The sequence below is a fragment of the Haliotis cracherodii genome, unplaced genomic scaffold (assembly GCF_022045235.1).
Source record: "Haliotis cracherodii isolate W230 unplaced genomic scaffold, xgHalCrac1.p SCAF_9, whole genome shotgun sequence".
Classification (NCBI taxonomy): domain Eukaryota; kingdom Metazoa; phylum Mollusca; class Gastropoda; order Lepetellida; family Haliotidae; genus Haliotis; species Haliotis cracherodii.
This window is the reverse complement of record NW_027266343.1, coordinates 53,644,646-53,661,261: the sequence shown is the minus strand read 5'-3', so window position 1 is coordinate 53,661,261 and position 16,616 is coordinate 53,644,646. Positions and strand designations below refer to the sequence as shown.

The 16,616-nt window shown below is 41.0% G+C and overlaps 1 protein-coding gene across 1 annotated transcript; it reads right to left on the bottom strand.

Moving 5' to 3' along the window:
* Positions 1–1,150: 1,150 nt before the first annotated feature.
* Positions 1,151–4,285, bottom strand: LOC139451987 (cytochrome P450 26B1-like). Its single transcript, XM_071233267.1, has 5 exons — positions 4,179–4,285; positions 3,702–3,924; positions 2,971–3,468; positions 2,138–2,542; positions 1,151–1,534 (listed from the first exon to the last, which is right to left on the bottom strand). Exons 1-5 carry the CDS (start codon positions 4,283–4,285, stop codon positions 1,151–1,153), a joined length of 1,617 nt encoding a protein of 538 aa, XP_071089368.1.
* Between the last annotated feature and the right edge of the window lie 12,331 nt (positions 4,286–16,616).

Here is a 16,616-nt window from a genome sequence, read left to right as displayed (position 1 = left end):
TTCGAACCCACAATCATAGGTTTCTGGCTTGCCCAAGGGACGCAACTCTGCACAGCGAATCGCGGCGCCTTAGACGACTGGGCCACCCGTGCCCCCATCTTTATGTAAAGAACGCTGTGATAGGCTAAATTCAGTTCAAAGCAATGTTACCAAGATAATAGCCTATAAGCACGACCTACTACAGATATTTTTCTGTCCCAAATGAATTAATCTGGCAAGTCGGGAGTCTTGGTGATATGACATACTTGAATGATATGACAGCAATTAGCCATGCAAAAGATAGCAAGTTGGTCACTTGTTAGTCACCTTATATAGCTGGAAAACACATCATTCCCCATTTTGAAAACACGTTCTCGTTCTAGCTCCTGATGTATTGGTTGTTTTGTTATATATGTATTGGTAACCTCAAGAGGGTGATAATTTGGAAGTGCTCCCCCCTTAATCAACGCGAAACGAAAGTTGACCAAGGGGTAGGCATTTATTAATGGATAAAAAAAACTGTAAAAAAATAAAACTGCTCTTGGCAGAGATTTCTTATGAATAGGGAAAGGGTTTAGTCGCTTTTATTTATTTGAAAAATGGAACTTTGCAGATTGAGATGAGAGGTCTCTCCAATAGGAGTTTTGGCTTGTTTATGGCTGCAGGGAAGTGAGTGAGTTGGGTTTAACGCCAGTTTTAACAGTATTCCATTTATATCATGGCGTGTCAGCTTAATGTGGGAGGAAAGCTCAAAGTGATGCAGGTCTCAGACGTTTACCACTTCGGTGAAATCCACGAGCACGGGTATGGTGCTGACAAACCTAGAAACATAATTGGGTCGAGCCGGGAATCGAACCCACAATCATAGGTTTCTGGCGTACCCAAGGGACGCAACTCTGCACAGCGAATCGCGGCGCCTAAGACGACCCGTGTCCCCCTGCAGGGAAGTAGCATATGAGTTGATGTAAAGATTATGCAAAACGGAGCCCAGTGTCAAATAAAATCATGGATGGCTCTGTCTGTTATTGGCCAAAACGGGACGTGGGGTAGTTTAGTTGTTAGAACATAAGCTCCCGGGTTTTGATTCGCCACATGGGTACAATCTGTGAAGCCCATTTCTGATGCCCTGTCTTGTAATACGAGTAGATAGCACTTGAAATGAAATGAAGATTCAAAGTTTGTCCTCTACGTTTTGTTGCACATCCTTGTCAAGGTCCTCGCGAAGGTGAAAGGTCACAGGGAGATTATCTGAAGGCTTTGTAACTGGAAAGTAGGAAATCTTAGGGTTTTTGTTCTTCAGTTCCCATGTGCATGTCTTGATCAGTTCCACAATGAAGATTTTCAAAAACATCCTGGCAAACTTTTCACCAGGACATGCTCGGGCTCCTGCACCAAAAGGAATGTAGTGGAACCTTTGGCCACTCAAACGGGTCTCCTTGTCCATTTCATTCCAGCGATCCGGTTGGAATTCCTCCCTGTCTTCAAAGAGTTTGGTGGTTTGATGAGTGTCCCGGATACTGTAGATCGCAGACCATCCCTCTGGAATCTGGTAGCCCTGAGGATGGAAATCAAGAGTGTATGAGTGAGTTTGCCTTTGCAACCAACATGAAGAACTGGACAACTCTGACAAGTACTCACAGTTAAGGTTAAGTAAAGCTAACTATTTAGGTGGTCGTTGTATTAATAACGCCTCGTATGAGGCTTGGCCATTGTCTTTACATGTTTAGGCTTAGTTTGTTCTAGATTGTTCCAATCCAGGAAGCGTTGGCTAGCAGATCAGTTAATTGTGCTTCAGTGAATTATTCAAAGCCCATCACGATCTCTGGAAGTAGCGACCAATACCCTTTAGGAAAACTGAATCCTACCTGGTGGATTTCATAGGACTAAAATTTCGACTTGGTGTATGCACACAGGAAACTTCAATTTGCCCACAGCTCTCTTCGGATTAGTTTTTGTGTGTAGCAGAACTGGATTTTACCAAAAACAAATACAAGTATTTTGTTTTTACCCAACTAAGGAACACGTCATCTCGTTTAAAGCTCTTTTTGAATTAGTTTTTGTGTGTAGTGAAACTATACTTCATCAAAAACAAGTATTTCGTTCTCGACACTTTTGCTGGAAAGGGACAAATGAACGTTTCTTAATATTTTCAATTTACCTCAATCTCCATTGTTTTCTTGACCCTCCTGAAGCCACCACCAACAGGCGGATACACTCTGAGCACCTCCTTTACCACGTGATCTACGTAGGTCAGCTTCTTTAAACTGTCAAACGTCAGCTCGTCTTCAGAATTCAATAGTCCGTTCTCGGCCAGTTCTTCTTCGATTCGTTTTCGGACACGGTCATCTTTACCTAAAGCCAGGAGTGTTGAATTTGACGTGCTGGAACTGGTGTCGTTTCCTGCGAACCATAATTCCAAGATGGCGTCTGCCATTTCGTCTACTGTGAGTGCAGCAGCCGTTTCATCAAGATTCTTCAGTTCATCAACTAGGGACCAGTGTTGTGTCTCACTCTGCAGTCTTTTCTTAATCTCCTTTATGAGCTGTTCTCGTGCTTTTAGACCCTACATCGAAAGAAACAGCTTTCATTAAGGAAAAAAACCCAATAGAATTTTGAATATTGCACCACCCCTATTTCAGCACATACTCTGGTTAGGATTCTGGACCAGAATGTGTAACCAGTACTCCATGTTTAGTGTAAGAAGGACGGGTGTTCATATTAGACCAGATTAGTCTGGGCAAAACTCGATTACTTACAAGCCGCCATGATAATCTGGAATATTGGTGACTGGTGACGGGAGTTCATATTAGACCAGATTAGTCTGGGCAAAACTCGATTACTTACGGGCCGCCATGATAATCTGGAATATTGGTGACTGGTGACGGGAGTTCATAGTGGACCACATTAGTCTGGGCATGCATTTGTTAAGTTGGTTTTATGTACAAATGTATGTCCTACGCCTGTTCTGCTGAGTAAAAAAATAATACACACCTTGGACAGTCCTGATCCGGGTAGTTCCCATGGCAATGAGAACAAGTTGCCGGTGAAAGTCTGGAAAGAGCTGATTATTGACTGGAGGTTCTGATCATCGACATCAAATCCAATAAGGATGTTGGCAGCAACTGACATCGCCAACCTTTTGGAAATATCTGTTCCAAATTCTTCCCCCTTGTTGCACCAGTCCAATATGTGGCTTCTGACAAGTTTTTGTATTCTTGGAACATGCCCTTGTATTGCGGCAGGAGCTAAAGCCTTTAGGAGTGGCTTCTTCCTGATCCTGTGACTGTCAGGACTTGCATTCACTAGTCCACCAGGCCCCATTAAACGCTTGAGTGATTTTGGCCAGCTGCTCTCAACAGTGATGTGTTCCCCCATCAAAATATGACGCACATTATCAGCTCCAATGACTCTGATGGTAGGCTGTCCCAGTATGTGAGTCTTGTATACGCGGCCGTACTGTTTCCTCCGAGACAGGTAGTAGTCAGAACCCTGAAGGAGAAACAGTTGTCCTTGTTAGTACAGTTAAACCTCCTTAGTCCTTGGACTACACGTTGTTTCCAGTGAAATGTGAGCTAGCAGACCACCACTCGACACACTGATACATTGAAAAACATCGAACAAGCCACCAAAGCTTTTTGACCTGGATTACATCTTTGAACTCAGCAACACTGAATTAGATACAAATATTACATTCTTTACTATGCATTCTTACTAAGACTTACTTTAGTTATCAAGGACAGTGTTTCGCCCACCAAAGGAAAGCCCATTGACCCTGGGGGGAGGGGCAGTTTGCTGCGGGGGTCCCCGGCATGCCGGTAATACTGACGCCACAGCCAGGTTGCCAAGATGATGGCGAGAAAGGCCCACAGTACGAACCGTGAGACGTCATCGAGGATGCCGTCGTCATCCTCCAAGGAGAAGTCCTGGGCCCTCTGCTGAAGCTCACTGAGGATAGAATTATGCAATTCGTGAACAACTAAAATCATGGAGTGAAATGTTTGCCAAATAGATTACATTGTCTTGACGTTGACTTGCCAAAGGAGCTGTTAATCCAAACACCACTTAATGTCAAAGCGTTTGTTAATGTGCATGCCACGGTAGCAACTATCTATATATGATATCAGAGAAACAGGGCATTTTGCCCGCTAATTAGTTATAATATGGTAATTATATGTCATTAGCCACCCTGAGACACTTACCATGTGTTTGGTTTTTTTGGGAGTACACCGAAGACGTTCCAACTTTTCTCGGAAATCAGAGACTTGCAAAGCGCCTTGTCGTGCACAAGGTAGCGTGTTGTTACCATCGTGAAAAGAAAGTGGCTTACTAATGACTAGATATATATATATATATATATATGTAATATTTATATATATAAGAGCTGGGAGCCAATGAAAGCATCGCGAACTGGTACGTCATTGTGCGTAATTGAAGTCAGTAGTTGAACAAAAGTTCAGCTTCATAATTCGTAAACGGTTGAAATTTAGGTTATAATAACAGAAGGCTCACGGGGTCTTTTAGTGACCGCGATTTCTGTATTATATTGATACAACTGAATGAGTTCAAAAAGGTTCATGATACTGTTGTTGACAGCTATATTTGATGACATAATATTTCAGTATTTGTGTCATTTATCTCGATTCTGATTGCTCTTGCAAAGTATCTTGATTTTGAAATGAACGTTTCTAACCTCATTTACACTCACAGTGAACGTATATGTTGTATTGACGAGAAATACTAATTAATCTGATGTAACATTTTTTCAAACGTGACCTTGTTTTTAATAAATAACATGATGACATGTAAAGCGCGTTGAAATATTGCACGGGAACAGAAAATACATTCACAAAGATTAAATAGTTTTGACTTACAAAGCAACTATATATTTCTTTTAAGAAAAAGCTCAAGATGTTTTAATATCATAACTTGTTGTAGCATCGGTTTGTACGCGCAGAAATGTGTGAAGATATTAACAAATCTAGAAAGTATTCTTCAGCATATCCTGGCTACGACAGCGTGGACTGCAACGTCATGAGAAGCGTCTTTTTGCCAGGGCAATATAATTTCGAACTTATTTGAATATTGACTTCAATTTTGACTCTTGTGGCTTCATAGTTTTCAATAAGCACGAATAATAAGAAGTCATGTATAGAAATAAAACAACAAAACCCTTTCCATATCCAATAGAAATCTTTGCATAAAGCAGAGTCGATGGTACGATTCCGATATGTCTGCAATAAAAAAAAAACGTTTTGAAAACTTTACTGAGGCCTTGCGAGCAAGTGTCGTATGACGCACTTTAAAATCTTAGTAGAAAGAGCATGCTCGACTGTGACTCAAACGTAAAATGTAAACACCAAAGGCTGGAGCTGCCTAAATATTGCTCTACATGAAGGGAAAGTTGAAGTCATCCCTTGTCATACAGTCTTGTGGCGGAGGCGGTCTCATTGGTCTCATTTATCTCTAGTTCAGGTGGGTAAATCAGTCAAAGGGAATTGGCCATTCGATTGTTATTGAACGATATCAGATCATCGGTATAACTGAAGCTTAAGTTAAACTTTTTTTTGCCAAATTACCTTGTTTTGACTTTGCCAATCTGAGCAGAAATTCCGATTCATAGGCATAAAGAAACAGATCCGCAAGAAGGGCAGCAGCATTGATGCGGATGCCTACTTCTTTCCTCAATGTCTTACCCCAAAATTTACATCGAAGTTATCAATGAAGAAGTCCAGTATTTACATTCTGATTTCTCGGGAAACTTCTGGTTGCATTTGGTTTAATTTTTAACAAATTGTCCTGAAACTCTGAATATAGATACGTAACTGCCCCATGGGTCAAAGAATGAAGTTTTTCCTCAACTTTGTCATATGGGATAGTGGTATAAAATGTTGAAAATCAGATGTTTTGACAGAATGGAACTTGGTTCATTTCTGAGATTGCAAAAAATCAAGCAAATCCTTTGAACTTTTGAGAATCCACATGATATTAATACTACTTGTCTCAAATACTTATGTGAATATAAAAAAAAGTCCTTGATTGTATTAAGGATTATGGTTAGTCTTTGAGACAGGTATTTCGTGGTACATTTGTTGGACCCAGCAATATATCTCTCTTTGTGCCGATTTTTAGTATCAGGAACAAAAGAGCTTTGGAATCCAGTACAAAAGAGAAATGAACATGAGTCAAGTCAAAGTTGATAGAACTGATGCATGGTTTGGGCTGATTTCTTCCTCAGTTAACATACTCGCCCTATATGTGGCATTAGTTGATAAGTCCTTTATACCAAGTTCTCTGATCAAACAATTAATGTAGTGATGCTTTTACCTATAATGGTTATGTTATTTGAGGCCTTGTCAGTGCGAACAAACTACAGACTTTTTATGTAGGGTAGCCAGACTTTGGATGTGGCTGGGGCATAATTGGTTTATTCCAATTCCGTTTAAAACCTCTTTTTAAGTTTGTGCATTCTACCAATCACAACATCACGCACGCGCTTGACCAACTCTGAAAGACATGCAACAGGTTCCTCTTTTTTTGGCCCATTTTTGGCATGTCTTCGACAGCATCCATAATCATTATAAAGATGTGATCCCAATAGGTAGGAGGTTGCTCACGATATTTTGGTCCATATTTGAATAACTGACGAAGGTTGTTTTTGTCAACAATAGAGATGTCACCTGTGATTATATGACCTGCAAGTTGATAGCAGTGTGATGAGTCTTGGCAGCCACAAGTAGTGGAATGTACATCATGAGCTGCCCAGTCGACTTTCTGCAACACGTTCCTATAATTTAACAACCTGGATGAAATTGTGTTCGTTTTGGAAAATGAAATTGTTGGTGGTTCCTGAAATTTGAAATTTTGTGGGACATGTGTATTAGCTAAATGGGATATAAGACCCTGAATGTGTCTTGGGAGATCTATATGGACGATCTATATGGACGAAAAAGGGCTAGACTCGAAGGCCAGACTGATATTCAGCATTTATTGTTTTGTTAGCAGATAAGGAAAGAGGTGTTCCAGTGTTCTGTAGCTAATTTGCTGGTATTGCCAATCTGCCGACCATAGTCACCTTCAATCTGAAAGTGGGGCTGACTGTCTGTAGGCGGGAATGAGGTGTGAGTTAGTGAGTAGGGTTTTACGCCGCTTTTAGCAATATTCCAGCAATATCACGGCGGGGGACACCAGAAATGGGCTTCACACACTGTGCCCATGTCGGGAATCGAACCCGGGTCTTCGGCATGACGAGCGAACTCTTTAACCACTAGGCTACCCGACCGCCCCGGATGAGGTGTGAAGGAGATGGTATACGTGGCTTTAGAAATTTCTGGCTGTTGTGTGGCACGATCTTTTACCGTTTACCACAAGCCATTCTGGACATATCGGGTGCACATGTAAAAAGTTACTTAAATGTGCGTTTCTAAGATGGCCCCACGCATAAATAGTAGAACTAGAATAATATTCTTTATTATCTGAAATTATATATTCATTCACAACTTACATGAATTTCAAAAGGGCACGTGTAACAGACCGAAAACATTTAGCTCTCCCCCATCTCTCTCCCCATGTTCATCTCCACAACATTTGTCTTCAGCAACAGCAATTTCTAACTCCACTGGCGCCGAATCGCGACCTCTGTGTCGCACATCTGGTGTTTGTTATTCTGTATTGCTGTGATTCATGTGGTATGCAAGGTTCAACTTGCTTATACGCCATACTGAACTCAATAGTTGAACAAAAGTTCAGGTTCATAGTTCGAAAGTTGGAATTTAGGTCCCTGTAACAGAAGACTCACGTGGTCCTGTTTTGGTCCATTATTTTTTCATTATATTGACACAGCGTAATGGATATAAATATACGAAAGGTTCGTATGAAAGGTTCATGATACTGTTATCAGTATTATTTTGTTATTGTAATGTTATTTATCCCGATTATGAAGGCTCTTAAGAATTATGTTCATATTTGAGGGGAAAAAATAATTATCAAAATAAAATTAATAATAACAACAATTTTTCCCAACTCAAAGCCACATAGGGTTATGTTGTACCCGTCCTTTTTCGTATTATTTTGGTTTTGTTGTTAAGACAGAACAAAGAAATTCACACATAGAATCATGTCAGGCAAAAGTCCCACCACCCTCGCTCTTCCCTCATTCGCTCAAATTTACCAATCATAATGGGAGGGCGTGGTTTGATTAACGTGGAGGCTCATCATGATAATTGTGTGCACTTTCGCACATTTGTATTTGTCTTGTGATCCTCTTGACAGGCAAGGCATTCTACAGTGATTTTAAACGAGCCAAGAAAGTAGGACATAATCTCAATGTCAATGTATTTTATGGTTCTGTACAACTGGACGGTACAGACATGAGGGTCAACAAAATGCAGTGCCATATCAAATCGGCACAGGCTCGGTTACTCAACGTAACGACCACATCAGTTTTATGTGCAGTGTGTTGAGAAGATTAGAAACCCTGCAGGGTCCTTGGATGTCGTAGGCTTGCCGGAAAAGTGAAACAGTCACTTCCTACTCGAAAACGTCAAATTGTCAATTTGCATCACAATGTAAATATTACTCATATAGATTGTCCAATGAATTAAATGAGACTGTCCATATCATTGAATTCTCTGTCCCTCTTAACACTAATATGGTTCACAGGATTCAGGAACAACATGGCAAATAATCGGATCAAGCCTATGAAATGTCACGCTTGCACCCGAAGTACCAAGTTGTCCGACTTCCCATCGTTCTCGGTGTCTTAGTTTTGGTACCTACAAAACTTTTGACTGACATTGGGAGAGTATCAGGTTTGCTTTCAAGAACAAAGCTATTCTGACAATCTGTCGATTATGTGTGTTTGTTTTTACGATGTCACGTCACTTGGAACTACTACGGGGATTGGTATAGGTCACTTGTATAGTGGTTTGTAAGTTTTTTGATTTAAACATATTTTATCCAGATTGAAATGGATTGGGAACAAGTTATCCAACTTAGGACTCCCTCTCCATGGTATTTACAAAGCTTGTACAGTAAATCATATACAAGGAAAACAGAAAAGAAGATGAGTGTAAAGATAACAAAAGAAATGTACTAAAGAGAGACTAGTATATGTACATTAAAGTGTTACCCAAATCTCTTTGTATGACTTATAGACATTTGCAATGCTTTAAAGATATGTTGATTTTCGATAATGGACAAACATTCATTTCCGTTTAACATCAAACTTAAATCTAGTTTAACATTTTTGTTCAGGGCGTTCTGTAAAATGTCCCGAATTAATATTAACATAGTTTTTCTTTGGTGGACGTACAATGGACACTTTAATAAATAATGATATGCGTTTTCACATGGATTACCACATTGACATATTGGATCACATATTATCTCTATTCTGTATAATTCATAATTTAACTGGCTTTTCATGTATCTTAATCGAGTATGATAAATATTCAACTTTCTAACACCGTAGGAAAAATATGGAGGTGCAATGACTCGCTCTTTTTGTATGTATGTCTTGAATTGGGATGTAGATGTACAATTTTTACCTGCTGCAGGAATAGTGTTCCATAACCTTACAGTTGATGGAATAAAAGACAAGGTTGGGTGTTTTGATCTAGTATATGGAATCTCAATATTGTCTGAATTTCTTAAATTATATGATACATTTGAACCTACAGTGGTTGGTACAATGACTTTAAGATACGTTGGGGCAATGTTACTTTGTATTTTGTAGAACAAACATAGCTTACGTTTCCTCCTTCGTTCTATTAACGTTTCCCATCCTGTTTCATAATACAGATGTGTGTGCGAAGTATACTTTGGGAGCCCAGTAACTACTCTGGCAGCTTCTAGTTGGAGATTTTCTAACTGAGTTACACCCATCCCACACTTCACACGCATATTCGAAATGGGGTCTTATGAAAGTGTATATACTTTATTTAATGTATTTCTGTTCAAAATGAATTTTAATTTTCCCATTGAATTTATCATTTTTGATGTTGATTGAATTATGTTATCTACGTGACAGGACCATTTTCCGTTTGATGTAAACGTTATACCCAAATGTTTATGACTTTGAACATTCTTAACTTTACATTCATCAAAGTACAAGGTAATAAGGTCTGATTCATCTTTTAAGGAAAATATAACCGCTTCTGTTTTATCTGGGTTGTATTTAATTAACTAGCGTTTTGCCCAGTTACACAGCTTGCTCAGATTTAAATTTAGAGTTGATTCAACAAGTTGATTGTCTAGTGAAGAAAAGCCGAGTGCTGTATCGTCAGCAAAGAGTCTTGTTATGCAATCTAATTCACCAGCAAGGTCGCTAACAAATACAAAGAATAAAAAGGGACCTAACACCGACCCCTGTGGAACGCCAGCCTTCAAAGAGTTTGTTAGTTGTTTAACGCCGCACTCAGCAATATTCCAGCTATATAACAGCGGTCTGTAAATAATCGAATCTGGACAGACAATCCAGTGATCGACATCATGAGCATCGATCAACGCAATTGGGATACGATGACATGCATCAAACAAGTCAGCGAGCCTTCGACAGACATTATCGTCTCTTACAGCAAGCGTGGGTTGCTGAGGACCGGGTACATTGATAGGGTATAGATGGAGGACAGGGGACATATTTAGATTCTGCATCAATTCAACATTCCAGGATGACTGCAATCTAGTGAGCAGTTCAAAAGTGTGTTGATAGATAAGAAGAACTTAATCCCTCATGTTTTGAGACACTCCCCAAACAACTATACAGATTAGTTGAATTAGGATTTAAAGTTCACAAACCGAATCACCAATAAAATAGCAAAATGACAATAGTTTCAAGAGTTTATTTCAATCAGGACATTCTGAGTAGATGTAACCTTTACATTCATACACACATTCTGTCAGACATTTATGTCGATTACGAAACAATAAAAGCGACAAAAACCGTCTCCATATTCTCGCCAAAAGCAGAGTCGATTATACGATTCCGACTATATAATGAGCATGTGTTTATTACCACCAATAATAAACCCAAGTATGACGTCCGAGGTTTGGTACCTCCTGATCTCATGGTGCAGATAATATGGGTGCCCAGGTTCTCAACCAGAAGCGCAGTTCTTCTGACAATCTCGGTAATCAACAAGGCTGCTGTGTTGAGTCTCTGATTGTCTCTGACAATCTCAGTGGTGCACGAGGCTGCTGTGGTGAGTCTCTGATTGTCTCTGACAATCTCGGTGATGCACAAGGCCGCTGTATTGTGTCTCTGATTGTCTCTGATTGTCCCTGACAATCTCGGTGATGCACAAGGCTGCTGTGTTGTGTCTCTGATTGTCTCTGACAATCTCGGTGATGCACAAGGCCGCTGTATTGTGTCTCTGATTGTCTCTAATTGTCCCTGACAATCTCGGTGATGCACAAGGCCGATGTATTGTGTCTCTGATTGTCTCTGATTATCCCTGACAATCTCGGTGATGCACAAGGCCGCTGTATTGTGTCTCTGATTGTCTCTGATTGTCCCTGACAATCTCGGTGATGCACAAGGCCGCTGTATTGTGTCTCTGATTGTCTCTGATTGTCCCGGACAATCTCGGTGATGCACAAGGCCGCTGTGTTGTGTCTCTGATTGTCTCTGACAATCTCGGTGATGCACAAGGCTGCTGTATTGTGTCTCTGATTGTCTCTGATTGTCCCTGACAATCTCGGTGATGCACAAGGCCGCTGTATTGAGTCTCTGATTGTCTCTGATTGTCCCTGACAATCTAGGTAATGCACAAGGCTGCTGTGTTGCGTCTCTGATTGTCTCTGACAATCTCGGTGATGCACAAGGCCGCTGTGTTGAGTCTCTGATTGTCTCTGACAATCTCTGACAATCTCGGTAATGCACAAGGCTGCTGCATTGTGTCTCTGATTGTCTCTGATTGTCCCTGACAATCACGGTAATGCACAAGGCTACTGTGTTGTGTCTCTGATTGTCTCTGACAATCTCTGACAATCTCGGTAATGCACAAGGCTGCTGCTTTGTGTCTCTGATTGTCTCTAATTGTCCCTGACAATCTCGGTAATGCACAAGGCTACTGTGTTGTGTCTCTGATTGTCTCTGACAATCTCGGTGCTGCACAAGGCTGCTGTATTGTGTCTCTGATTGTCTCTGACAATCTCGGTGCTGCACAAGGCTGCTGCGTTGTGTCTCTGATTGTCTCTGATTGTCCCTGACAATCTCGGTGCTGCTCAAGGCCTCTGTGTTGTGTCTCTGATTGTCCCTGTCAATCTCGGTGATGCACAAGGCCGCTGTGATGAGTCTCTGATTGCCTCTGACAATCTCGGTGATGCACAAGGCCGCTATGTTGTGTCTCTGATTGTCCCTGACAATCTCGGTGATGCACAAGGCTGCTGTGGTGAGTCTCTGATTGTCTCTGATTGTCCCTGACAATCTCGGTGATGCACAAGGCTGCTGTGTTGTGTCTCTGATTGTCTCTGACAATCTCGGTAATGCACAAGGCTGCTGTGGTGAGTCTATGATTGTCTCTGACAATCTCGGTGATGCACAAGGCCGCTATGTTGTGTCTCTGATTGTCCCTGACAATCTCGGTGATGCACAAGGCCGCTGTGGTGAGTCTCTGAATGTCTCTGACAATCTCGGTGATGCACAAGGCTGCTGTGTTGTGTCTCTGATTGTCTCTGACAATCTCGGTGATGCACAAGGCTACTGTGGTGAGTCTCTGATTGTCTCTGACAATCTCGGTGATGCACAAGGCCGCTATGTTGTGTCTCTGATTGTCTCTGACAATCTCGGTGCTGCACAAGGCTGCTGTATTGTGTCTCTGATTGTCTCTGACAATCTCGGTGCTGCACAAGGCTGCTGCGTTGTGTCTCTGATTGTCTCTGATTGTCCCTGACAATCTCGGTGCTGCTCAAGGCCTCTGTGTTGTGTCTCTGATTGTCCCTGTCAATCTCGGTGATGCACAAGGCCGCTGTGATGAGTCTCTGATTGCCTCTGACAATCTCGGTGATGCACAAGGCCGCTATGTTGTGTCTCTGATTGTCCCTGACAATCTCGGTGATGCACAAGGCTGCTGTGGTGAGTCTCTGATTGTCTCTGATTGTCCCTGACAATCTCGGTGATGCACAAGGCTGCTGTGTTGTGTCTCTGATTGTCTCTGACAATCTCGGTAATGCACAAGGCTGCTGTGGTGAGTCTATGATTGTCTCTGACAATCTCGGTGATGCACAAGGCCGCTATGTTGTGTCTCTGATTGTCCCTGACAATCTCGGTGATGCACAAGGCCGCTGTGGTGAGTCTCTGAATGTCTCTGACAATCTCGGTGATGCACAAGGCTGCTGTGTTGTGTCTCTGATTGTCTCTGACAATCTCGGTGATGCACAAGGCTACTGTGGTGAGTCTCTGATTGTCTCTGACAATCTCGGTGATGCACAAGGCCGCTATGTTGTGTCTCTGATTGTCCCTGACAATCTCGGTGCTGCACAAGGCCGCTGTTGTGAGTCTCTGAATGTCTCTGACAATCTCGGTAATGCACAAGGCTGCTGTGGTGAGTCTCTGATTGTCTCTGATTGTCCCTGACAATCTCGGTGATGCACAAGGCTGCTGTGTTGTGTCTCTGATTGTCTCTGACAATCTCGGTAATGCACAATGCTGCTGTGGTGAGTCTCTGATTGTCTCTGACAATCTCGGTGATGCACAAGGCTGCTGTGTTGATGAGTCTCCATATCCTGCGGAAATGTCTTGGTAGGTTCGACTTGGGAGTGCTCCCTAGATGTCAGTGCCATAGTGAGTTAGCATAGTTACATCCAGCTCTCTGTAGGGGACGCCAGAAATAGGCTTCACATATTGTATCTGAACTGAACCGAATTCACTTTCAGGCCTTGGTCCACGACATTAGAAGGTCACCTACATATACAATACAAGTACAGTAAACTACGTTAATAAAGAACACGCTAAAACGAACTGTAGGATATCACGAACTGGCTTTTTTGGTCCCAGCCATTTGATGTATGTATGTTGTATATATGTTTATAACGAATTACAGTTATAACGAACTAAAATTAGTGGTCCCTTTGAGTTCGTTATAACCGTAGTTTACTGAACAACATTCGATGTTATTCTGAGGACAGGCAGTTTTGCAACATAACAAATAAGAGTTCATACAAGATATAAATGAGCATATTATCTAAATTGTTGCGTGAAAACTTTTCATTTTTGACTTTGAAAAAACAATTATGCCAAGAACAGTATGCCAAGATATTTGTATGTATTTGCGCTTTGTAAAACAACACAACATAGCTTAAAAACGTGCTTGTGATCTTTCTTTGTGCCGTTAAATATAAGAACTTTAGTTTTTCTCGAATCTATAGCAAATATATTTTACTTAAAGTCCTCTGCAAACGGGGATCATTAGCATGGTCTGAAATCAGGAGAGTATCGCCTATATCGTCCCAAGTATTACAAGAAAACATTGATGCAGAGCATCAAAGTTCCCCGCTATATGTGATGCCTCACAAACGTATAATTATAATGTTACTGAAAGGCATTAAGGAGAATAATTATATCAACCACAAATAACACAAAGCTGTTGTGGAAAAAAATATTTATTTTGAGTATTGGACAATACATTTGCAGACGGTACGTCTCATGTGGTTTACTTGTAATAATAACTGGTTTGAGTTCATATGTTGATGATTGATTGGTTTGTCGTTTAACGCCACACTCAGCAATATTCCAGCTATATGACGGCGTTCTGTAAATAATGGAGTCTGGACCAAACAATCCACTGATTAATATCATGAGCATCGATCCACGCAATTGGGATCGATGCTATGCATCAACCAAAGCCTGACCACCCGATCCCGTTAGTCGCATCTTACGACAAGCATAGTCGCCTGATAAACTGTTAATATGTAACATAACAATTCATCCATACTACTTAACAGAAGTAAAACTGCTTGTCCATTCGGATCAGTCTGACCCAAACCATTCCGCTGATGAGAGTCAAATAATGCATATGAAACAAAATCCGTAAAAATTGCAATGAAGACATTATCAAAAGTTACCATGAGTGACTGGGATATCAATATTGCTTGTTGAAATGATTCTATGAAATTTGTTTTCCCTGCTTCAATATTTGGTGCACCTTTGACGGGACCTTAAAACTGATCTGTTATGTAGACAATATCGCTTGAGGCAGTGGCTGCTTGCAATCTCATTAAAATCCGATCTTAGTTCTCGCTGCCGCTAAACAAAGAACTCGCGAACTCTGACCGACCAATGGAATTACTGACAAGAAGTTGATATTAGCCAATCAGAAGGCAGCTTGTTCGTGCTTTACGGCACTAATTTCAAACTGGCGACTACGCTTCGAAACATATTTTGACAAATTCTCGCTTAAAAATTTGAACCCTGATCAAAAGAACATTCTCGAATGCCTAACATATGGTCTTTATTGTATAGATTCAGTCGTTAAGCCCGTAACTATCGTTCGCAATACCCCGTGTTAAAGTTTTCGAGGCTGCATGATTAGAAATCACATTCCGACTGTCACTTTCATGATCTGGTAAGCGACGCTCTGATTGGTCGGATGAAAGGTCGTTCTGACGCGAACCCTAATGGGATGCCCTCAGATCTTTGTTTAGCGGTAGCGAGAAATAAGATCTGATTTTAATGAGATTGTGGCTGCTGGGAGCTGATTATGACCTAAATACCCCTCATAGCCTTCGGTGTTAACTATGTGACTGTAGAGAGCTGTGCCTTCATCCAACAGATTATCGAGGTCAGTGGAACACGGTACAGAGGCAAATAGATTTGAGCCATGGGACACAAAATATATGACAGCGACCAGATCTACGGCTGAACATTGAATTCCATTAAACGGTTGAAACATACTACAGCCTTGATGCAAATTCGCCGACACCCTACTCCGATTTTGCTTTGACTTTGCTAACAAACGTTTCACATGTGGCTATGTGCGGTGCACTGATTAAAAAAACAACATGGGGGACTGGGTTAATTCAAAATGCGGAATATAACTATTCCAAATATTTCCAGTGAACATGAGCATCCAAACAATCAAAAGTGTGGTATGTAGAATGTGGAATTCAGCAATATTACATTTAAATTGAGATGTCGTCGTTGTTCATGAATAAGCTATTCAGAACATACTTTTTTAATGCTGTTATTTACGATCTCCGGAGTACATTTGTATACACCGTGAAAATCAGATCGGATTACACATGAATGTTTTAATAATGACCAGTAACGGTCAGATGCATCAATTAACTACATAAAGACGTTTTTGAAGTATCTCTTATTGTTGGAAAAGAATAGCATCAACATTCCACGCACATGATTTGTATGTTTTGTTTCCATAAATGCGTGGCTTGAAATTTCAAATAAACCAACATGTCGACATACATGCTACAAAATTAACGTTTCCCGTATACCTCCCAGCCTTCAGGGCGGGAAAGAATAAAACATACAGCCACATTCAAAACACAATCAAAGTTAAGAATTATAACGCCATGGCACATCTTGCAGTGTTGAAATACTTCTACATCATTAAGGAACAAAGATAAAAGCAAGGGAGATAGATTTCCGCCTTGCCTTACGCCGATACAAGGAGAGAACTAATTAT

Coding starts and splice junctions, on each gene's coding strand:
- LOC139451987 (XM_071233267.1), bottom strand. CDS start 4,285: ATGGTAACAACACGCTACCTTGTGCACGACAAGGCGCTTTGCAAGTCT. Junction 3,925..4,178: donor CCAAAAAAACCAAACACATG/GTAAGTGTCTCA, acceptor TTCTATCCTCAG/TGAGCTTCAGCAGAGGGCCC. Junction 1,535..2,137: donor AGAAAACAATGGAGATTGAG/GTAAATTGAAAA, acceptor TTCCATCCTCAG/GGCTACCAGATTCCAGAGGG.